The sequence below is a fragment of the Lichenostomus cassidix genome, unplaced genomic scaffold, assembly GCF_008360975.1.
Source record: "Lichenostomus cassidix isolate B80296 unplaced genomic scaffold, HeHo_3.0 HiC_scaffold_38, whole genome shotgun sequence".
NCBI lineage: Eukaryota > Metazoa > Chordata > Aves > Passeriformes > Meliphagidae > Lichenostomus > Lichenostomus cassidix.
In genome coordinates, this window is record NW_028147440.1 from 66,304 (window position 1) to 88,967 (window position 22,664).

At 63.2% G+C, this 22,664-nt stretch overlaps 4 protein-coding genes across 8 annotated transcripts; 3 read left to right on the forward strand and 1 right to left on the reverse strand.

Moving 5' to 3' along the window:
- Positions 1-226: 226 nt before the first annotated feature.
- RASIP1 (Ras interacting protein 1) lies at positions 227-6,768 on the forward strand. Its single transcript, XM_085045475.1, has 12 exons — positions 227-694; positions 1,041-1,177; positions 1,527-2,137; positions 2,490-2,848; positions 3,016-3,816; positions 4,127-4,164; positions 4,283-4,434; positions 4,654-4,763; positions 4,858-5,098; positions 5,602-5,774; positions 6,070-6,217; positions 6,356-6,768. The coding sequence occupies exons 2-12, from the start codon at positions 1,044-1,046 to the stop codon at positions 6,517-6,519; spliced, it is 2,931 nt and encodes a 976-aa protein (XP_084901601.1). The 5' UTR covers positions 227-694; positions 1,041-1,043; the 3' UTR covers positions 6,520-6,768.
- Positions 6,769-6,886: 118 nt separating this feature from the next.
- Positions 6,887-10,927, reverse strand: IZUMO1 (izumo sperm-oocyte fusion 1). The gene is made up of 9 exons (XM_085045487.1): positions 10,592-10,927; positions 9,977-10,051; positions 9,471-9,557; positions 9,097-9,117; positions 8,922-9,002; positions 8,050-8,150; positions 7,691-7,922; positions 7,132-7,267; positions 6,887-6,975 (listed from the first exon to the last, which is right to left on the reverse strand). Exons 1-9 carry the CDS (start codon positions 10,860-10,862, stop codon positions 6,894-6,896), a joined length of 1,086 nt encoding a protein of 361 aa, XP_084901613.1. The 5' UTR covers positions 10,863-10,927; the 3' UTR covers positions 6,887-6,893.
- Positions 10,928-11,200: 273 nt separating this feature from the next.
- Positions 11,201-14,191, forward strand: ISOC2 (isochorismatase domain containing 2). 5 transcript variants are annotated; one of them, XM_085045495.1, is made up of 6 exons: positions 11,210-11,643; positions 11,839-11,997; positions 12,410-12,616; positions 12,823-12,893; positions 13,332-13,449; positions 13,986-14,191. In XM_085045495.1, exons 2-6 carry the CDS (start codon positions 11,866-11,868, stop codon positions 14,064-14,066), a joined length of 609 nt encoding a protein of 202 aa, XP_084901621.1. In that variant the 5' UTR covers positions 11,210-11,643; positions 11,839-11,865; the 3' UTR covers positions 14,067-14,191. The 5 variants fall into 5 exon arrangements, with proteins under 5 accessions (XP_084901622.1, XP_084901621.1, XP_084901618.1 ...); XM_085045492.1 differs by having other exon boundaries at positions 11,212-11,643; positions 11,746-11,997; XM_085045493.1 differs by having other exon boundaries at positions 11,212-11,643; positions 11,773-11,997.
- Positions 14,192-17,304: 3,113 nt separating this feature from the next.
- Positions 17,305-21,752, forward strand: SHISA7 (shisa family member 7). The gene is made up of 5 exons (XM_085045486.1): positions 17,305-17,816; positions 18,587-18,727; positions 18,852-18,904; positions 19,320-19,448; positions 20,026-21,752. The coding sequence occupies exons 1-5, from the start codon at positions 17,443-17,445 to the stop codon at positions 20,439-20,441; spliced, it is 1,113 nt and encodes a 370-aa protein (XP_084901612.1). The 5' UTR covers positions 17,305-17,442; the 3' UTR covers positions 20,442-21,752.
- The last annotated feature ends 912 nt before the right edge of the window (positions 21,753-22,664 follow it).

The window sequence follows — 22,664 nt, forward strand, 5'->3', positions numbered from 1 at the left end:
GGCGAGGCGGGAAAGCTTCGACCAATAGGAGCGCTGGGTTGGGAGAGGGGCGGGGCCTGGCTCTGAGGGGGAATATGGAGGGAGGGTCGTGAGGGGCCAGGAGGTCGTGAGGGGCCGGGGGGGCTGGGGTCACCCTGAGGGGACATGGAAGGTCCTGGGATCACCCCGAGGGACTGCAAAAGGGTCTGGGGTCTCTTTGAGGGACTGGGGAGGGGTCTGAGGTCTCTTTCGGGGGTTCTGGCCTTACCCCGAGTGACCATGGGTGAGTCTGGGGTCTCTTTGGGACCTCTGGGGTCACCCCGAGTAACCATGACGGAGTCTGGGGTCTCTTTTGGGGCTCTGGTGTCCCTTTGGGGGTTCCGAGCCCCCCTTGGGTCTGGGGTCACCCTTTTGGCCCTGGGGGAGGGGAAGTACCCCCTGCTCCCCCATTTTTATCCCCCCTCGGCCCCCGGTGAGTCCCGGGGGTCCCAGAAACCCCCAATTTGGGGAGGGGGTGCAGAGGGGGCTCCCGTTCCCCTCCCCCCGCTCCCGGTGGCTCCAGCCCGTCCCCTCCCCCCGCCCTTCCCGGCCCCCCCACCCCGATTTCCTGGCCCGGCTCGGCCCTTCCTGCCCCCCCCGGGAAACCGGGAATTCGGGAATTCGTCGGGAATTCGGGGATTCGGCACCGCAGAGGCCGCGGGGAGCGGTGACCGGGGTAAGGGGAGGCTTGCTGGGGGTCCTGGGGGGTCCTGGGGGAGGTTTGGGGGTCCTGGGGGGGGCAAAAGGTGGAAAAAAAGAGGGTTTGGGCCGGAAAAGGGTGGGAAAAGGTGGGGTGGAGAGTCCTGGGAGGGGAAAAGGGTGGAAAAAAGGACTTTGAGGGGTCCCAGGAGGAATTTTGGGGGTCGTGGGGGAAAAGAGTGCAAAAGCGGGGTTGGGAGGGGAAAAGGCTGTGGAAAGGGGGATCTGGGCGCTCCCGGGAGGGGCAAAAGGTGGGAGTTTTTGGTTTGGGAGTGTCCTCGGAATTGGGGCGCTCAGGGGGTTCCCACTCCTCCCTTCCCCAGACGATGCTCCCCGAGGAGCGCAAGGAGGGCTCGCCCCGCTTCGGGAAGCTCCATTTCCCCGTGGGGCTTTGGATCAATTCCCCCAAGAAACGCCTGGCCAAGATGAGCCGCCGGTGGCCCAGCGCCGGCTCCGTCCGGTGCGACCCCAAAAATACCCCAAATCCCCCTAAAATCCTCCCCTGGATTCCCAAGTTCTGCCCCCCAGACCCACCTGTTGGGGGCTTTTTCCTCTCTTTTTCCCCTTTTTTTCCCCCATAGTCTCCCCTTTCCCTCCCCAGATCCACCTGTTTAGGGTTCTCCCGTCCCCTTTTTCTCCATTTCCCCTCCCCTTCGCCCCCCAACTCCCCTTTCCCCCCCAGATCCACCTGTGGGATTTCTGCCCCCCATTTTCCCCCTAGTCCCATATACCCCCTCCCTTTCCCTTCCAAATCCACCTGTTTGGGGTTTCCCCCCATTTTCCACCCTAATCCCCTTTTTGCCCCCCAGATCCACCTCCTCGGACACCCCCAGCCGCGCCAGCGACCCCTCGGACCCTCGCCCCGCTGTCCCCGCGGCCCCTCCCAAACCCAAACCCCCCCGCCACAAGCGCCTGTCGCACCTCTTCCACCGCGCCACCGCCACCAGTGCCACCCCGCAGGGCGGCCGCTGGGCCAGCGAGAAGAAGCTGGCCGAGCTCCACGACCCCTCGGGGGACCTTTTGGGGTCGGGGGGCGGCTCGACCCCAAACCCACAGCAACCCCCCTGCATCCTAAAGATCTTCGGGGGGGCGATTTCCAGGGGGGCCAACTACAAGAGCGTCCTGGCCACCCCCCGCTCCAGCGCCCGCCAGCTCGTGCGGGAGGCGCTCGAGCGTTACGGGCTCAATCCCGACGATTTCGGGCAATTCGCCCTCTGCGACGTCGTGGGGCGGCCCGGGGGTGGTGGCACCGCGGGCGGCGCGTGGCAGGGCGAGCACCTGCGCGAGGTGGGCGACTGGGAGCGGCCGCTGGTGCTGCAGGAGCTCTGGAAGCCCAAGGCGGGGTGGTCGCGGCGCTTCGAGATCCGCCGCAGGCAGGACCTGGAGAAAGCAGGGGACGGTGACGATGGCGACACTGCCGGTGAGCGGGGACAGCCCCCGAAAGTGGCGCCCCGGGGGTGGCGGAGGGTGGCAGCGATCCGGGAGTGGCCCTTGGGGTGGCAGCGCGGTCCTGTCGTTGTTGCGTTGTCGGGAGTGTCCCCGAGTGGAGTGACCCCGTTATTGTCCACCACAGACCTCTGGGAATGTCCCCTGGGTGGGTGACCCCCTTACTGTCCCCCCCAGACCCTCGGAAATGTCCGCTGGGGGAAGAAGTCGCCCTCTTATGCCCCCCAAAGCCTCTCCCCACATTCCCGCACTGCCACCATGGTGTGTCCCCCTCCCGAACGCCACCAACGCCCCCATTGCTGTCCCTTTGTCCCCCCCTTTCCCAGGGCTGCCCCCCCAGCCCCGCCGCCTGCACCGGAACCGTTCCCGAGCGGCTTCGGGGGGTCCCTCGGCGCCTCCCCGCGACCCCCGCGACCCCCGGGACCCCAACCCCGCCATGCGCCGCAGCATCAGCGACATGAACCTGAGCACGCGACGGCGACAGCGCAAGGCCCTGAGCCTGGCGGGGGGGGACGCTGGGACCGGGAATCCTCCCGCGGGACCCCCGGGACCCTCCGGGACCCCCCCGGACACCGGAACCCCTCCCGGGGACGGGGGTCCCAGCCTGGAGCTGCTGTCCCAGTGCCTCATCCAGCCCCCCCAGGACCGCCCCTATTTCCTGCTGCTGCAGGGTTACGGCAAGGAGGTGAGGGTTTTTTGCCCCCAAATCTGCCCTCAGCCCCTTCTTTGCATCCCAAATCCCCCATCAAGCCCCTTTTTTACCCAAAAACCCCCTTTACTACCCCAAAAACCTCCCTCAATCCCCCTTTCTCACCCCAAACCCCCCCTGAACATCCTTTTTCCCCCCTCCAGGACTTCGTCCTCTACATCATGACTCGTCCCCAGCACATTTTCGGCCGCCCTGAGCGCCGGGGGGGTCCTGAAAAATCGGGGGGAGGTCCTGAAACCCCTCCCCCGACCCCCGAAACCCCCGAAGCTCCCCAAAAATCGGATTTGGGGCCATTTTCAGTGGTCGACACCTTCCTGAGCGCCCCCGACATCCTCCCCCGCCACTGCCTCGTGCAGGCCACCCCCGGGGGGGGCGACTCCAACGGGGACCCCCCCTCTGCCACCGTGCGACCTTTTCGGGGCGCCCCCGCCACCCTCAACGGGTCCCCCCTGCTCCGCCGAGCCCCCCTGAACCCCGGCGACCTTTTGGGGTTGGGGGAACACGTCCTGCTCCTCTACAAAGACCCCCGAATTGGGGACGGGGCGGCGGGGGGAGGGAGACCCCCGTGGGTGCCCCCGCCCCGCGCGTCCCTGGGGATTTTGGGGGTTTTGGGGTGCGCGGGGTGCGGGAGGAGCCCCCAGGAGAGGCGGGACGCGCTCACGGGGGCTCTGGAGACCCCAAAAGCAGAGCTCCGCTATCGCCCCCAGGACGAGGAGACGCTGCTCAGGGACATCCTAAACATGGATTTTGGGGCGGGTCCCGGCCGGGATTTAGGGGAGGGATCCCCCGGGGGGGATTTGGGGGATTCCGGGGAGGATTTGGGGGGTCTGGCCCCCGCTTTCCTTTTGGGGTTGTGCCTGGATCACGCGGCCCGGGAGTTCCCGCCGGGACATTTCCCGGAGCTGCTGGGCAGAGTGGCTGCGATGCTGCGGGAGACAGTCTGGGTGAGCGACATCGGGGACACCGGGGGGACATCGGGGGGATGCGGGGGCTAGGGAGGGATTGGGGATAAGGGGGAGATTTGTGGATATGGAGGGGCGGCTGGGATGCTGCGGGAAATGGTCAGGGTAAGTGACATTGGGGGAACGTGGCAGGATCGGGGGAATATGGGGACAGTGGGGATACTGGGGGACATGGAGAGGGTTAGGGGGACAGGGGGACATCGAGGGGGATACGGGGTATACTGGGGCCACACTGGGAGGTTACTGGGGCCGTACTGGGACCACTGAGGGGTCTCTGGGTCTCTCCCGGCAGGAGAAGATCAAGGAAATCGGGGACCGACAGCCAGAGAGGTGAGAGACTCGAAACCCCCCCCAGAGACCCCAAAAACCCCGGAGCGAGGGGGGAGACCCCTCTGAGCCCCATAAAAGACCCCCTAAATCTCCCCTCAATTTTTGGGGTTCCCCCCAGCCCCCCGGACGGGGATCCCCCCCCGCCGCTGGACCTGGCCGGCGTCACCTCGGACCTGCGGCCACTGCTGCTCTGGTTGGCCAACGCCGTGGAGCTGCTGAACCTCGCGCAGGGCCACCTGCAGGCCATGGAGAGGGAGCTGGACATCGAAGGTGGCACTGGGACATACTGGGATGTACTGGGAGGGCTCCTGGGGCTGTACGGGGGACGTTTTGGGGCTGTTTTGGAGTCGGACTGGGGGATTTTGGGGCCAGTCTGGGATTTCTGGGGGGGAATCCAGTGGGGTTTGGGAGATTCCTGGTGGGATTTAGGGGGTGATCCCGGATTTTTGGAGCTGATCCTGGATTTTGGGGTAATCCCATGGGATTTAGGGCCTTGCCCGGAGCTGGAGCAGGACCTGGAGAGCTGTGATGAGGCCTTGGGGGTGCTGGATGAGGTCATCATGTTCACATTCCAGCAGAGCGTCTATTACCTGACCAAGGTGACCCCAAAACTCACCTGGGGATACCCAAATCCAGCCAAACCTCCCCAAATCTCCCCCAAACCCCTCTCTAACCCCAACCCCCTTTTCGCAGACCCTTTACTCGGCTCTGCCGGCCCTGCTGGACACCAACCCGTTTGTGGGCTCGGGGGAGCCGCGGGCCGGGCCGGACCTGGGCGGTGTCCCCGAGGGGCTGCGGCCACCCCTGGCCGTGTTCCGGGCGGTGCTGCAGCTCACCCGGGACTGTCACCTGCACCCCGACCTGGTGTCCCAAACCTTCGGGTACCTCTTCTTCTTCTCCAACGCCTCCCTCTTCAACACCCTCATGGAGAAAGGTGCGGGTTTGGGGGGATTTGGGGTCTCAAAGGGGTTTGGGGGAGTTATAAAGGGGTTGGGGGAGGATTTCGGGTGGTTTCGGGGGGGTTTGGGGTGCGTTTGGCGTCCCTGGGAGGTCAAGGCAAGGATCTGATTTTGGGGTGACCCCGGGGGTCCCAGTCCCGCCCCCTCCCCTCCCCCTTCGCTCCTGTTTCCTGCCTTTGTCCCCAGCCGGGAGCCGCCGGAAGCGGCGACATCCGCGGGTGGGACAGAGTCCCGAAAAACCCTGAAGTAATCCCAAAAATGCCCCCTAAAAACCCCCCAAAATTAAAAAAAAAAGAAAAAACCCCAACCCCCAAAATCTAAAAATTCAAAAAAAATCTTCCCCAAAAATCCCCCCCAAAAAAAATCCTAAAAAACTCAAGAAAAATAGCAAAAGGAATTAAAAACTCCCCCCTCCAAAATTCAAAAAAAATCCCCAAACATTCCCCAAATAATTCCCAAACGTCCCCAAACACCGCAGGCAGCGCCGGCCCGTTTTTCCAGTGGTGGGTGGGGGTGCGAGTGCGCACCAACCTGGACCTGGTGCTGGACGGGCTGAGCGCGCTCGGCCTCGGCGACATCGCCGGCGACTTCTTCCGGAAGCTCTCGGCCACCGCCAACCTCCTGTGCACCCCCCGCGGCTGCCTCGAGCAGGTGGGGACACCTGGGGACACCTGGGGGGCACCTGGGGACATCGGGAACACACCTGGGGACACCTGAGGGGCACCTGGGGACATTGGGAACACACCTGGGGATACCTGAGGGGCACCTGGGGGCATTTGGGACACACCTGGGGACACCTGAGGGGCACCTGGGGACATCGGGAACACACGTGGGACACACCTGGGGACACCTCGGGGGGTGATCCTGGAGAGGACAGCACCCGGCGGGGGTCGCGGGGCGGGAGTGGCCGAGCAGGGTGCCAGCGTGTCCCCGCCGTGTCCCCAAGGCCACCTGGTCGCGGCTCCGCGCGGAGTTCCCGGCGCTGTCGCCAGCGCAGCTGCACCACGTGCTCCGCCATTACCGCCTGGGGAGGGGTCGCGCCGCCCCCCCCGCCTGGAGCCCCCCGCCCGAGGAGAGTGACGATGCCACCACCGGTCAGTGACACCCCAATGTCCCCTCTGTCCCCCCGCGGGTGGCGCCTGTGAGGGATCCTCAAGCCGCGCCCCCGCGCCCACCCCGTCCCTTTCCCTGACCCCCGCGATGTCCCTAAATGTCCCCAACTGTCCCCTCAGGTGACATTTTCGAGAGTTTCTCGGAGCACCCTCCGCTCCTGCTGCCCACCCGGGGGTTCCGCCTGCGCCTGGGGGTCCCGGTGGGGGCGGGGGGCCTCCTGCGCCCCCTCCTCAGGATCCGCCGCCGCCTCTGGGAGCTCGAGGGGGGCGGCGCGGACCCCTGAGACCCCAAAACTGCCCCCAAATCCCTCAAAATCTAACCTGGAACCACCCAAATCCACCCGGGACCTCCAAAAATCCCCCAGATTCCCTGGGAATACCCAAAATCCCTCTGAACCCCCCCAAATTATCTGGGACCCCCCAAAATCCCCCTTGGAGCCCCCAAAAATCCCCCGGCGGTGCGGGGGTCCCCAATGGGGGGGTGTCTCTGTGTGTCCCCCTCCCCCAAATAAAGGTGTGACATTGCTGTGTGACACTGGGGGCTCCTGGCGGGATTTTGGGGGCGGCAGGACGGCCCCCAAATTCCCCCCAGATCCCCTCAAACCCCTCCCAGCCCCCCGAGACCCCTCCCCAAAAAACCCGAGGCGCAGAGGGGGGGTCACGACTCCTTTATTTGGGGAGAATCCTGGAAGTCCTGGGGGTCCCTGCGGCGCTGCGGAGCTCCACGGCGGAAGCAGAACCTGGGCGGGGCCAGAGCGGGGGCGTGGCTTAACTCGCCAGGCCACGCCCCAAATGTTTCTCTCCCCCCAAGGGGCGTGGCTTAGCCCCCTCCCAAATGTCCCACCGGGACCTCCCCAAAATCCCCCCCAGGACTCCCCAAATCCCCCCGGCCTTACCAAGAGATGCCCGCGGCCACCAGCACTGTCGCGATAGTCGTGACGGCGATGGCGGCGACAGCGGCGGCGGAGAGCCCGCCCGGGGGGCTCTGGGGTGGCGGCAGCGACTCCTCGGGGACCCTCGGGAGGGGCACAACTGCGGGGGGGAGGGACGGCGGTAATTTGGGGAGGGGGCTGGGCTGGGGGGCATCAGGGACCTCATTTTGGGGTCCCGGGGGGGTTTTAGGGGTCCTGGGGGGAGTTTGGGGGTCCCGGGGGGGATTTGGGGGGTTTCATTCCCCAGCTCCCCTCGGGGGTATTTCTGGGATATTTTGGGGATCCAGGGGGCATTTTAGGGGGTCCCTGGGGGTATTTTGGGGAGGGGTCCATGAGGGTATTTTTGGCGGCTCTGGGGGATTTTGGGGAGGAGTCCCGGGGCGGTTTCGGGGCATCCCTGGGGGTATTTTAGAGATCTCTGAGAGGGATTTTGGGGCGATCTCGGGGGCTATTTTGAGGAGGGCTCCCGGGGGTATTTTTGGGGATGTTTCGGGTGTATTTGGGGAGGGGTCCCGCTGCCCACCGGTGACGTTGAAGCGCAGCTCGGAGCCCAGCTGGCCGCGCGGGTTGCGCATCTCGCAGCGGTAGTGACCTCCGGCCGCCGCCGCCGCCTCCTTCCACACCAGCACGGGGTCAGCGCTGCTCCGCAGCAGCCGCTCGGCGGGCGGGGGGCGCGGCGACTCCTGCGAGACCCCTGCCCGCTTTTGGGGAAGGGTCTCGGCCGGCTCCGGACCCTCCTCGGTCGGTGCCAGGCCCTGCGAGGAGGGAAGAAGGGGTCTCGGGGGGTCCTTTTTGGGGTGATCCCTGCTGGGGCGGTGCAGGGGGGATTGCGGGGGTCCGGGGGATTCCGGCCGTAATTTGGGGAGGGGTCTCGGGGGTTACCCGGTAGAAGTTGTAGGTCTTGGCGCCGTGGGAACCTCCGTGCCACGGCAGGGCACAGTCCAGCACCAGGTCCTGCCCTTCCTCCACCCACAGCTGCTTCTCTGGGGGGGAAAAGGGGTGAGACCCCCAAAATCCCCCCGAACCGCCCCCAGCATCCCCCTCCCCAATTTATGAGCTCCAGGACGCCCAAAATTGCTCCCCCGGGATCTCTCCCTGTAATGAAATGGCCCCGAAAATCCCCCCGAGATCCCCTAAAAATCCCTCCAGAAGCCCCAAAAGTCCCCCTGAAACCCCCTAAATCCCCCAAACCCTAGGGACCCCCAAAGCCCCCCGGGAGCCCCCAAAACCCTTCTGAGATCTCTCAAACCCAATGGCGACCTCCACAAACCCACTTAGAACTTCCCCAAACCCACTTAGAACTTCCCCAAACCCCTCCAAATCCCCATGAGGGACGCCGCAGGACCCCCAAAACCCTCCCAGGTCCCCCAAAGCCCCCCGGGAGCCCCCAAAACCCTTCTGAGACCCCTCAAACCCAATCGCGACCTCCACAAACCCAATCGCGACCTCCACAAACCCACTTAGAACTTCCCCAAACCCACTTAGAACTTCCCCAAACCCCCCCAAATCCCCACAAGGGACCCCGCAGGACCCCCAAAACCCTTCCAGGTCCCCCAAAGCCCCCCGGGAGCCCCCAAAACCCTTCTGAGACCCCTCAAACCCACTCAGAACCTCCCCAAACCCAATCGCGACCTCTGCAAACCCACTCGGAAGTTCCCCAAATCCCCCCAAATCCCCATTAGGACCCCCGAGGGATCCCCCAAGCCCTCCCAGGACCCCCCAAAACCCCCCCGGACCCCCCAAAACCCCCTCACCGCCGCAGTCGACCCCCCTGTTGCAGGCGAAGTGGGTGAGGTTGCAGAAGATGCATTCGATCCACAGCACCTCCATCCGCCCTGGGGGGTCGGGGGGGTTTTGGGGTCACCTGGGGGAGGCAGGAAACCCCAGAATCCCCCCAAAAACCCCCCTGACCCCCCCGACCTCGCTTACCGCATTTATTGATGCAATAAACTGCGAAAAAAGGGGGAAAATGGGGTTAAATGGGGGTTGAGGAGGAAAATTTGGGATTTTGAAAGTGCCAGGAGGGCATTTGGGGTTGGACCCAGGGGGGATTTAGGGGGACTTCTGGGGCTTCTCAGGGGGAAATTGGGGGTAATTTGGGAGGAATTTGGAGGGAGATTTAGGGGTGTCCAAGGCAGGTATTTGAGGATATCCCAGGGGAATTTTGGAGGATCCCAGGGAGATTTTTGGAGGTTCCCATGGGAAATTTGGGGTTTTTTTGGGGGTTTCCCAGGGAGGATTTGTGGGAGATTTGGGAGATCCCAGGGGATTTTGGGGGGATTTTGGGGGGTCCTGGAGCCCACCCTGGCTCTGGAAGCGCTTCATGAGCCGCTCAAAGTCATCCTTGATCTCACGCATGGCCCAGAGCAGCTCCTGGTAGAGCTTCTCGTCTGGGGAGGGAATTTGGGGAGTTTTGGGATTTTGGGGGATTGGGGAGGAAACCCCCCCAGGGGATCCCCACGTTAGGAGGAGGAATTAACACCCCAATTAACAGCATCCCGGTCTGGAGTTAATGAGACCAAAAAATCCCAATAAATGAGATAATAATCCTAATAAATGACCCCCAAAATCCCAGTAAAATGATACAATAAATCCCAATTAATGACCCAATTAACCCCATTAAACTCCGGAATTAACAACCCAAATAATCCCAATAAATTACCCAATTAAAACACAATTAAACCCCAATAAATGACCCAATAAATCCCGGAAAATGACCCAATTAAATCCCAATAAATGACCCAATTAACCCCATTAAGCCCTAGGGGAAAGGGGGGATTTCTGGAGTCCCTCCCGGTTTTGGGTTCACCTCGGACGTCCTGGGCCATGACCTTGGCCAGTGTCCGGCGGAAATGGATCGAGGCTTCGTCCAGGGTTGCCTGGTCTGGGGGGACACGGGGGGTCACAGGGAGTCCCTGGGGTGGAGGGGACACCTCAAAACCCCCCAGATCCCCCAAAATCCCCCCAAATCCCCCAAATCCCCCCAAACCCCTTCCCAGCCCCCTCTTCCCGCCTTCCCCCCAGGCCTTGGGATAAATTCAGGGGGATTTGGGGAGGTTTGAGGGGATTTGGGGAGTTCTGGGGAGGTTCAGGGGGAGAGAATTTGGGAGGATTTGGGGTTTTCAGGGCCGGTTGACCGGAATTTCAGGAGGGGTCAGCACTGACCGATGACCCCCCTGAAGCTCTCGGGGTCCCTGGGGTGGGTGGGACACCCCAAAACGCCCCCAAACCCCTTCCCAGCCCCCTCTTGGGATAAATTCGGGGGGATTTGGGGAGGTTTGAGGGGATTTGGGGAGTTGTGGGGAGGTTTTCGAGGGTTCAGGGGAGATTTGGGGGAGCGAATTTGGCAGGATTTGGGGCCGCTTTGGGATTTGGGGTTCCCAGGGCCGGTTGACCCGGAATGTGGGGAAGGGTCAGCACTGACCGATGACCCCCATGAAGCTCTCGGGGTCCCTGGGCAGCCGGGCGAGCCCCAAGACCCCCTTGAGTATCAGAGTGCCGACCCTTCCCCTCATGGCGGGCTCGTGCGGCATGGAGCGCGTCAGGAAAGGCCCCAGCAGCTCCCCGAGCGCCGCTGCCGCCGCGGGGTCGCACAGGACGCACCCCGAGACCCCCCGGGGACCCCCGGGACCCCCGCCCGGGCTCCCCCCGAGCCACAGCGCCCCGAGCAGCGCCCAGAGCAGCGCCCGCCGCATCCCGACTGCGGGCCGAGCCTCGGCAGGCCTGGTGACGGTAACGGCCGGGAAACCCCGATAACGGCGGGTCTGGGGGGCTTTGGGGGGTTTTAGGGGGTCCCGAGGGGGTTTGGGGGGGTTTTAGGGGGTTCCGGGGAGGTTTGGGGGGTTCCGGGGAGGTTTGGGGGGTGAGGGAAGGGTCTGGGGGGTCCTGGGAGGCTGAGGGGAGGTGGGAAGGTCCTGGGGGTCTGTAGGGGGGGAATTGGGGTCGGTAACGGTCAGGCCTCACCCGGTAACGGAGGTTTTGGGGGGGCGGAGGGCTCGGGGTGGAATTGGGGGCGATTTGGGTGGGTCTTGGGGAGGTTTTGGGGGGATTTGGGGTGGGTTTTGGGTGAACTGTGGGGGATTTTAGGGCGTTTGGGATTTTGGGAGGGTTTGGGTGGTTTTGGGTGAATTTTGGTGGGTTTTGGGTAGATTTGGGGTGGTTGTGGGATGACTTTGGGGTGACTTTGGGTAAATTTCGGGTAAATTTCGGTAAATTTCAGGTAAATTTCGGGGTTTTGGGGTTGCGCCCGACGCCCCCTCAGGGCAAGCCCCGCCCCCCTCGGCCTCTGATTGGCCGCAGCTCAGCGGCGCCTTTCGATTGGCTGAGCGTAAGGGGGAAGGCGGGGCCCGCGCGTGCCACCACTTCCCATTGGCCGGAGGGGTCTGGGGAGGCTCTGATTGGCTGCGGCGGCGGGCGGGGTGCGCTGGCGCTCACGTGGCGCGGCGATCACGTGGATCTCTCGCGGAGCGGCCGCAGGTGGGTGAGGGGAGGGGGTGAGGGGTGGAGTCACGTGTGCGGCCGGGCTGGCGTCACGTGACCCCGCCCAGGTGCCCCGCGGGTGTGTCACGTGACCCGCAGGTGTCCCGCGGGTGTGTCACGTGACAGACAGGTGTCCCTGGAGTGTCGCAGGTGTCCCCAGGTGTGCCCAGCGCTGTCCACGTGTGTCCCCAGGTGTGCCCAGGTGTGCCCAGGTGTGCCATGGCCGCTCCCCGCCTCGGCCGGCTCCTGCCGGACACCTCGGTGCTGTTCCTGTGTGACCTCCAGGAGAGGTTCCGGAGCACCATCGTCGCCTTTCCCCAGATCGTGGCTGTGGCTGCGCGGCTGCTCCAGGTGGGGGATCCCAAAAACACCCAAAAAAACCCCAAAAATACCCCCCAGAAATCCCAAACAGCCCCAAAATCTCCCAAAAACCAGCCCCAAGCAGCCCAAACAATCCTTCCCAAAAAAACCCAAAACCCTCCCCCAAACACCATTCAGCAGTATCCCAAAATCCCCCAAAACAATCTCCCCAAAAACCCCAATCACCCCCCAAAATATCCCCAAAATCCTACCCAATCTCTCCCCCCAAAAAACCCCAAATATTTCCAAAATCCTCCCCCAAAGAAACCCCAAAGGACACCAAAAACCCTTACCCAAACCCTGCAAAATTCCCCCAACAATCCCCAAAAACCCACCAACATCCCCCAAACTCCCCCCAGAAATACCCCCAAAAATCACCCAAAAACCCCCAAATTCCCCGCAGGGCTGCCGGATTTTGGGGGTCCCGGCTCTGGTGACAGAGCAGCGCCCGGAGGTTTTGGGGCCCACGGTGCCCGAATTGGGGGCTCAGGACCTGCCCAGGTTCCCCAAAACTGCCTTCAGCATGGTGGGGGCGGCAGGACCCCTCCTGGGGGACCCCAAAATCCGCTCCGTGCTCCTCTGTGGCATCGAGGCTCAGGCCTGCGTCCTGGTGAGGGGGACCCCGAAATTTGGGGGGGTTTTGGGGGGTCAGGGAGGGGGTTTTGGGGTCTCAGGGCTGAGATCTGGGGAGGGAACCCCAAATTTGGGGGTGTTTGGGAGTCCTGGGTGGAGTTTTGGGGAGGGAACCCCAAATTTGGGGGCAAAAACCCCCACAGGACCCCTAAATTCACCCCAAAATTGGGGAATCCCCCGAAGCAAACGACCCTGGACCTGCTGGAGCGAGGGCTGGACGTGCATGTGGTGGTGGACGCCTGCTCTTCCCGCAGGTTTGGGGGAATTTTGGGGGATTTGGGGAATTTTGGGGGCATTTGGGGTGTGGGGTGGGATTTGGAGGGGTTTGGGTGGGACTTCGGGGCTAATAGGGGAATTTTGGGTGGTTTCTGGGTGTTTTGGACATGCAGGTTTGGGGGAATTTTGTTAATTTTGGGGGCATTTGGGGTCTCGGGGGGTTTTGGGTGGAACTTGGAGAGGGTTTGGGGAAGATCTGAGGACTTCCAGGTGTGTAATTTGGGGAGGGATCCCAGATGTGTCCCTAATTTGGGGAGGGCTCCCAGCCAGGTGGAGCAGGCTCTGCGGTCCCAGGTGTGTTTTTGGGGTCTCAGGTGTGTTTTCGGTCTCCCAGCCAGGCGGAACGAGCTCTGGGGATGTAATTTCGTGTTCTCAGGTGTATTTCGGGGCTCTCAGGTGTGTTTTCGGTCTCCCAGCCAGGCGGAACGAGCTCTGGCCCTCGCCAGGATGCGCCAAGCCGGAGCTTTCCTGAGCACCTTCGAGAGTGTTGTGCTGCTGCTGCTGCGCGACGCCGCCGACCCCAGGTTCAAACAGGTACTGATAGGCCACGCCCCCCGGGCCACGCCCCCCGGCCACGCCCTGAGCGCACCCAGCCCCGCCCAGCCTCACCTGCACTGCCCTGGCCCCGCCCACCTCGATTGCCCACACCCGACACACCTGTGAGGCCACGCCCACCTCTAGTGAAATGAGGCCACGCCCACCTGACCACACCCCACCAGGCCACACCCACCTGGCTGTAAAACCCCGCCTAGAAACACATTAATGAGGGTTAATTAGAGCCTGGGGAGTGCATTAATTAGGAGTTAATTAGGGGGTGGACATGTGGTTAATTAGAAGTGAGATAATTAGGGTTAGTTAGGGACTGGTTAATGAGGGGTAATTGGAGGATTGGGATTAATTAAAGGCTGTTTATTGGGGTTAATTAAGCCGTAGTTAATTAGCGTTAATTAGAGGGTTGTTAACTTGTTAATGGGTTCTAATGAGTGTTAATGCCTCCTTAGTGTTCCTTGGGTTAACGAGGGTTTTATGAGGATTAATTAGCGCTAATTAGCGTTAATTACCCCCTGCAGATCCTGCCGCTGATCAAGGAGCCTCCGCCGGACACAGGGCTGATCCTGGGGGGGCCGCTGGGGGCACTGGGGGGGCCCTGAGACCCCAAAATCCCCCAAAATGAGCCCCAAAATCCCTCAAACATCAACCCTAAATCCTCCCCAATCAGGGGGCTCTGAGCTCCCCCAAATCCCCCAAAATCCCCCCAAATCAACCCAAATATCAACCTCAAAATCCCCATAATCTGGGGAGGCTCAGAGCCCCTTAACCCCCCATTCCCCCCAAAATCCCTCCAATTCCCCCAAAATCCCTCCAATTCCCCCCAAAACCCCACAAAACTTGGGGGTCAATAAAACCTACCCTTCCCCCGAAATAGAGTGGTTTGGGGTCTTTTTGGGGTCCCTGGGGGAGTTTGGAGATATCTGGGGGGATTTCGGGGGGATTTTGGGTTCGGTTTTGGGATCCCCAAAGTGGGAGGAGTCTCCACCCTTGGGCTCATTTGGCCCCGCCCCCAAATGATTGACAGCCGTGGCCCCGCCCTCCTGCTTGATTGACACTCCACCCACCGTGGCCCCGCCCCTTGATTGACAGCACGGCCACGCCCCTTGGGTTCGTTGGCCACGCCCCCTATTGAATGACAGACACCTCTTCGCGACCACGCCTCCGGGCGTTGATTGACAGCTCAGCCCCGCCCATTCCCCCTTTTCTTAATGAACCCCCGTGGGAGTGGGTGCTGGCCACGCCCCCTCCGCCCCCATTGGCTGCTCCCAGCCAATCAGCGCCCGCCCCTCGCTCCCCCCCCCGCCCCCCCCGGGAGGCTCTTCATCCTGCGGGGGCTTCGCGCCGCTCGGCGACCCCCAGACCCCCCGAAACCCCCCCGGGACCCCCCCGGGACCCCCCGGGACCCCCCGACCCCCCCGGGATCCCCAATTCCCCCCGAAATCCCCCAGAAAACCCCAAATCCCCCCCGAATTTTCCCCCCGCACCCCCCGGGATCCCCGAAATCCCCCCGGAGCCCCCCGACCCCCCCGTCCGTCCCCGGTGAGTGACAGCGGTGGCGTTTTGGGGACAGCGCGGGAGGGTCGCGGTTGCCATGGTTACGGGGATGGGGACGGGAGGGGGTGACAGGGAGGGTGGCAGCGATGGGTGGCGGGGGGGGACAGCAGGGGGGTGACAGCGAGGGTGTGTGGGTGACACCGGTGTGACACTGAGTGTGGCACTGAGCGTGACAGGGAGCGTGTGACAGTGACAGTGGCACTGAGTGTGACACGGACAGGGAGAGTGGCACTGATGGCGGGGGGTGACACCGAGTGTGGCACCGACAGGTGGGTGACAGCGATGGGAGTGTGACAGTGAGTGTGACAATGAGTGTGACAGTGAGTGTGACAATGAGTGTGACACCAGGAGTGTGACAATGAGTGTGACACGGGGAGTGTGACACTGGGAGTGTGACAATGAGTGTGACAGTGAGTGTGACAATGAGTGTGACAATGAGTGTGACACGGGGAGTGTGACACGGGGAGTGTGACACTGGGAGTGTGACAATGAGTGTGACAGTGAGTGTGACACCAGGACTGTGACGAGTGTGACACCAGGAGTGTGACACTGGGAGTGTGACAGTGAGTGTGACAGTGTCTGACAGTGAGTGTGACAATGAGTGTGACACCAGGAGTGTGACAGCAGTGGCAGGGTGGTGACAATGAGTGTGAAACCAGGCATGTGACAGTGAATGTGACAGAGTGTGTGTGACAGTGAGTGTGACAGTGAGCATGTGACAGTGATGGCAAGTGTGTGACAATGAGAGTGGCACCAGGAGTGTGTCAGTGAGAGTGACACCGGGAGTGTGACAGCAATGGCGAGTGTGTGACAGTGAGTGTGACAGTGAGGGTGACAGTGAGTGTGACAGTGAGTGTGACAGTGAGGGTGACAGTGAGTGTGACAGTGAGTGTGACAGTGAGTGTGACAGTGAGTGTGACAGGGAGTGTAACAGAGAGGGTGGCTCTGAGTGTGTGACAGCGGTGGCAGGAGGGTGACACCGATGGTGGGAATGTGGCACTGGGAGTGTGACAATGAGTGTGTGACAAGGAGAGTGACACTGGGAGTGTGACAGTGAGTGTGGCACTGAGAGTGACATCAGGAGTGTGACACCAGGCCTGGCAGTGTGACAGCGAGTGTGGCAGGTTGGTGACACTGGCGGCAGGAGTGTGGCAGCGAGTGTGGCACTGGGAATGTGGCAGCGAGTGTGACACTGGTGTGGCAGGTGGGTGACACCGATGGCAGGAGTGTGACAGCGACAGTGACACGGCGTGTGACAACAGGTGTGACAGCGATGGCAGGAGTGTGACACTGGCAGTGAGTGTGTGACACGGACGGTGTGACAGTGACACCAGGGGGTGACAGTGACACCGACAGTGTGACAGTGACACCGACGGCCTGTGGGTGACACGGGGATGTCACCGAGAGTGTGACACCGACAGTGACACCGGGGGGTGACACCGACATTTTGGGGCTTTCGGGGGGGATTTTTGGGTTTTCGGGGTTCCCGGAGGGGTTTTGGGGCAGATTTTGGGGGTTTGGGGTTATTTTGGGGTGGGGGAGGGTTTTGGGAGGATTGTGGCGATTTTGGGGGAATTCAGGGATCTTGAGGGGTTGGGGGGATTGGATTTGGGGTTGTTTTGGGGATTTGGGGGTTAATTTGGGGATTTCGGGGATATTTTGGGGGTTTCGGGGGTATTTTTGGTGTTTTGGGGGCTATTTTGGGGTGGGGGAGGGGCGCTGGCGGCTCCGGGAGGAGGGTGGGGGAGGGGCGCGGTTGCCAGGCTCGGTTGCCATGGCAACGGACGATGCTGCCTTGGCGACGGGAGGGGGAGGGGCGCGCGCGGAGCACGACGGGAAACGGGGAGACCCCTCCCCATCATCCCCTCCCCCACAGGAGCGGCCGAAAGCGACGGAGCCCCCGAGACCCTCCCCTAATTGGGGTCCCGCCTAATTACCCTCCCCTAATTGGGGTCCCGCCTAATTAACCCCCAACTCCCCCTCCCCTAATTGGGGTCCCCCCTAATTAACCCCCAACTCCCCCTCCCCTAATTGGGGTCCCCCCTAATTAACCCCCAACTCCCCCTCCCCTAATTGGGGTCCCCCCCTCTAATTACCCTCCCCTGATTGGGGTCCCCCCTCTAATTACCCTGCCCTAATGGGTCCCCCTCCCCGCCATGCCCCCGCCCCTCCCCCTGCTCCTGCTCACCCTCCTCCCCTCCCCGCCCCCTCCTCCCTCCTCCCTCCCTCCCCCTCCCCTTCTCCCCCTCCCCCCTCCCCTCCCCCCCCCGCCGCAGCCACTTGCGCCACGTCACCGGCGGGGGAGGGGCGGCGGGGGGCATTCCCCGGGATTCCCCCCACGTCAGAGGGGATTCCCCGGCCGGCGCGGGGGGGGCGGAGCCGCGGGACTCCCCGGAGCTGTGCCACGGCTACTATGACGTCATGGGTCATTACGACGCGGCGTTTAATTGCTCGACGGGCGCCTTCCGCTTCTGCTGCGGGACGTGCAGCTACCGGTTCTGCTGCGAGCACCGCGCGCGGCGCCTGGAGCAGCGCCGCTGCACCAACCTGCGCACCCCGCCCTGGGCCGCCACCGCCGCCCCCGCGCCGTCCCCGCCCGCCCACGGCGACCCCCGCGGCGACCCCCGGCACCCCCGGGCCGCGCTGGCGGCGGGGGGCGCGGGGGGGGTCCCGTACGTGGTGTGCGGGGTGGTCAGCGTGGCGCTGGCCGTGGCCGTGGGGGCCAGGGCGGTGTGGGGGAGGGGGGGCAGGGGGGGCGGGGGAGGGGCGGGGGGGGCGCGGGGGGATGGCAGCAGGTGGGACATGGAGGGGACAGCGCGGGGACAGCGCGGGGACAGCGCGGGGAGGGCGTGGGGGACACGCGGGGATGGCGGGACGGGGATGGGGACAGGGACATCGGGACCGGGATGGGGCTGGGGGCGCAAGGACAGGGGCGTGGGGAGGGGGACACCGGGAAGGGGACATCGGGACCATGGGGACAGGGACATCGGGACCAGGCTGGGAACACGGGGATGGGGACAGGGGCATTGTGACGGGGACACGGGAACCGGGACAGGGACGCGGGGACAGGGACGTCGGGACGGGGAAACAGGTGGGGACAAGGCTGGGAACACGGGGATGAGGACTGGGGACAGCGACGTCGGGATGGGGACATGGGGACACGAGGATTGGCATGGGAACGCAAGGATGGGGAGGGGGACACGAGGACACGGGGATGGGGACAGGGACAGCGGGACGGGGACACGGGAACGGGGACAGAAACCCGGGGATGGGGACGTCGGGACGGGGACACAGGTGGGGACAAGGATTCGGACCCGGGGATGAGGACAGGGACATGGATGGGGACATCGGGACGGGAATGGGGACACGGGAACCAGGACAGGAACATCGGGACAGGGATATGGGGACCGCGGGGACAAGCTGGCGACACGGGCATGGGGACAGGGGCATCGCGACACGGGGACACGGCCGGGGGTGGCGCTGGGGACACCGCGAGCTCTGGCTCCGATCCTGACCGTGTCCCCCTCTCGTGTCACCCCACCCCGGTGTCCCCAACTGTCCCCAGGGCTCTCGTGGATGTCCTGCGCCACCAGGCCGGGGGGGGAGGGGCGCGGCCCGAGCGCCGCAGCAGCAGTGTCGTCCTGCCGCCCCCTCCCCCCGACACGGGACCCCCCCGACCCCCCAAAAACCTCTACGGCGCCGGCAAGTGCGGGGAGGGGCGATCTGGGGGGTTTGGGGGGATTGGGGAGGGGTCCCGAGTATTTGGGGAGGGGCTTCAAGGGGGTTTATGCAAATGAGGCGCTAACGACCCTTCCCCAATTAACAGAGAGCGGCTACGCCCACCTGGGCTTCGGGACCCCCGAGCACCGCGGGGCCACCCTGGGTGAGGAGGGGGCGCGGGGGTCCTGGGGGGTCTCTGGGGGGATTTTGGGGGGTCCCGGAGGGTGTCTGGGGGGTTTTTGGGGGGTCCCGGGGGGTCTCTGGGGGTTTTCGGGAGGTATTTTGGGGTTCGTTTTGGGGAGGTTTTTGCGGCTTTCTCAGGGTTTTTTGGGAGAGGTCTCGGGTGGGGTTTGGGGTTTTTTTTGGGGGGGGATTTAGGGGGTTTTTGGTGGGGGCTTTTTGGTGGGGGTCTCTGGGATTTTTTCGGGGGAGTGTTGAGAGTTTCTCAGTGGTTTTTTTGGGTGGGATTGGGTGTTTTTGGGGGGTGGGATGATTTTACTTTGTTGTTTCAATTACCGGGCGGTCTCGGGGGGGTTTGGGGGGATTTTCCCCCTTTTCTGACCCCCTTTCCCCCCCAGACTGGCGGGTTCCTCCCCCCGCCCCCCTGAGCTGCTCTCGCTCCTTCCACAACCTGTCTCACCCTCCGCCCCCCTACGAGAGCCCCCCCCGCGCTGACGGAGCTCGCTGGGCCTCGCTGCGGCGCCTGGGTGAGACCCCCGACCCTAAATACCCGAAAATACCCCAAAAAACACCAAAAATCACCCCAAAACTCCTCGCTGCGGCGCCTGGGTGAGACCCCGACCCTAAATACCCGAAAATACCCCAAAAACCACCTGAAACCACCCCAAAACCCACCCCAAACCCCTCACTGCGGCGTCTGGGTGAGACCCCCACCCTAAATACCCGAAAATACCCCAAAAAACACCCAAAATCACCCCAAAGCCCCTCAGCCTCCCCTTTGTGGCACCTGGGTGAGACCCCCGACCCTAAATACCCCAAAAACCACCCAAATCCACCCCAAACCCCTCGCTGCAGCACCTGGGTGAGACCCCCGACCCAAGACACCCCAAATCTGCCCCAAAAACCACCCGAAATCACCCCAAAAACCACCCGAAAAAACCCCAAACCCCTCGCTGCGGCGGCTGGGTGAGACCCCCGACCCAAATCACCCCCCCAAGACCCCAAAATACCCCCGAAACCCCCAAAATCCGCCCCAAAAAAAACCCCCAGAGCCCCCATTCCCGCCCCCCCACCATTAACCCTTTCCTCCCCTCTCCCCAACAGCCGACCGCGACCTGGAGGATTTCGGGGGTCCCTGGGGCCCCCCCTGGGCCGCCCCTCCCCCCCCGCGGGGCACGCTGCCCCTCCCCCCGCCGCGGGGCAACCGCCGCGTGCTCTCGCAGGAGTTTTTGGGGGGCGGGGGGGGCACGATCCCGCGGAACCGGGCGGGACCCCCCCGCCGCGCCCCCCTGTCGCACGCCGCGTCGCAGAGCAGCCTGGGCGGGGGGGGAGGGCCGCCCGGGACCCCCTTCTCGCCCCCTCCCCAGCCCGGGGGGGCTCCGGGGCGCCGCGCGCTGTTCGGGGCGCAGCGGCAGAACACGGCGGAGCTGCAGCTGCTGCCAGGACCACCCCCCGGGCCCCCCCCGGCGCCCCCTCCCCACCGGCTGCGCACCGGGAGCCGCACCGAGGTCACCGTGTGACCCCCGGGGGGTTCGGGGGGCTTCGGGGGGATTCGGGGGGAAAATGGGGGGAAAAGGGTGGAAAATAATGGGGGAAAGGTGGAAAAATGGGAAATCCCCCCAGGGGAAATGGGGGAAAAGCCCCGAAATTTGGGGGAAATGGTTAAAATTGGGGGGAGCCCCGAGTGTTAAGGGGGATGTCCCCAAAAATAAGGGAGATCTCCCCGAAAATTAGGGGAATTTCCCCAAAAATAAGGGAGATCTCCCCGAAAATTAGGGGAATTTCCCCAAAAATAAGGGAGATCTCCCCAAAATTAGGGGAATTTCCCCAAAAATAAGGGAGATCTCCCCAAAATTAGGGGAATTTCCCCAAAAATAAGGGAGATCTCCCCAAAATTAGGGGAATTTCCCCAAAAATAAGGGAGATCTCCCCAAAATTAGGGGAATTTCCCCAAAAAATTGGGGGGATGTCCACCCAAAATTAGGGGGATTTCCCCAAAAATAAGGGAGATCTCCCCAAAAATCAGGGGGATTTCCCCAAAATTGGGGCTCCTCCCAGGTGTCACCCCGGAAATTTTGGGGAGACCCCCACCAGGAGCAGCCCCGCCCCCAGCGGTGACGTCACAGCCCATGTGACGTCACTGCCCAAACTATGGACATGAGGAAGCGATGACGTCACTGCTGATGTCACTGCCGATGATGTCACGGCCCATTTATGGCCAAGCGATGATGTCACAGCCCCGCCCGAGGCGCCGATGACGTCACAGCACCGCCCGAGCAGCCGATGATGTCACATCCCCAATTAAGGCAGCTGGTGACGTCACAGCCCCGCCCGCGGCGCCGATGACGTCACACCTCAACCTATGATGTCACAAACCCTGCGACGACAGCGCAGTCACCGACGGTGACGTCACAGCCGCCCCTCCCCCTCCTCCTGAGCAGCCGATGATGTCACAGCCCTGCCCGATGATGTCACACGCCCACGATGACGTCAGCACTGTGGACTCCCCAAACCCACTCCCACGACGTCACCGCGAGGGGGCGGAGCCACCCCGACGATGATGTCATCAATCACTGCCAAGGCCCCGCCCCCTCCTCGCCATGATCTCACGGGGGGCTGGGCCCGCCGATGATGATGTCACCCCTCTCCGATGACGTCACCCGAAGCCATAGTGGGGGGAGGGGGTCCCCGGAACCCCCCGTGACCCCCCCGTGACCCCGTGACCTCCCCGTGACCCCGCGTGCCTTAGAGCCCCTCCCCCCCCTCGGGACCGCCCCTCCCCGGGGGGGGGAGTTGTGGGGGGGGAGGGGAATAAAGTGACGTTTCCTGCCCCCCCCGACTCATTTTGGGGAATTTCGGGGCTTTCGGCGGGTGGGGAGGAGCCATTGGGAGGGATCGGGGTGGTTTTCGGGGATCTCATGAGGATTTTTGGGTTTTTTGGGAATCCCTGAAGGGTTTTGGGATTCTCCGCACACCCTGAGCTCTGATTGGCTGCTGCACCTGCCAGTCACATCTAGCCCCACCTCCTTGAGGCCCCGCCTTCAATCCCTTCCCATTGGCTGCTGCCCCCGCCAATCACCGCCCCTCAAAATGGCGGCTGGCCCCGCCCTCCTCACACACCTGGCGCTGAGGCGCCTCACGAGCCCGCCTTTTTTCCGCGCTTCCCATTGGCTGGAGAGGAGGCTTTTTGACGCTGATTGGTTGGTTCTGCAGGGGGCGGGGCTTAGGGCGGCCGAGGCTATAAAAGCGGCGGGCCGGCGCCGGCAGCTCTAACTCTGTGGAGATTCCCCGGCAGCGCTTCGTGCTCCCTGACAGCGCGATGGTACCTCGTGAGGGAGGCTGTGAGGTTTAGGAGCAACCTCGGGGAGTTTTGGGGCTCCCCGAATCCCTGAGGGACATTTGGCAGGGTCTCAGGATGGGGGGAGGCCGCTCTGGGCCTGGTCTGGACCCAGAGGGTCGTGAGGGAGTTCGGGAGAGATCCTGAGGCGATTCAGGTGGAATTTAGGGAGTTCTTAGGGATTTTGAGGGTTCTAGGCTGGCCTGGGGGGAATTCAGGGAGTTTTGAGGGATAATCACACAGTTTGTCCAGTCAGAGTGGGGCTGAGGCCTCACAGAACCTTGTTCCCTTTTCTCCTCCCCTCATCCCCCCCGAGACTTATTTTTTCCCAAAAACGAGAGGAAAAGAATGAAATAAAGTTAAAACCTGGGGCAGGGGCACACACGAGGTGTAATTTTTTTTTATA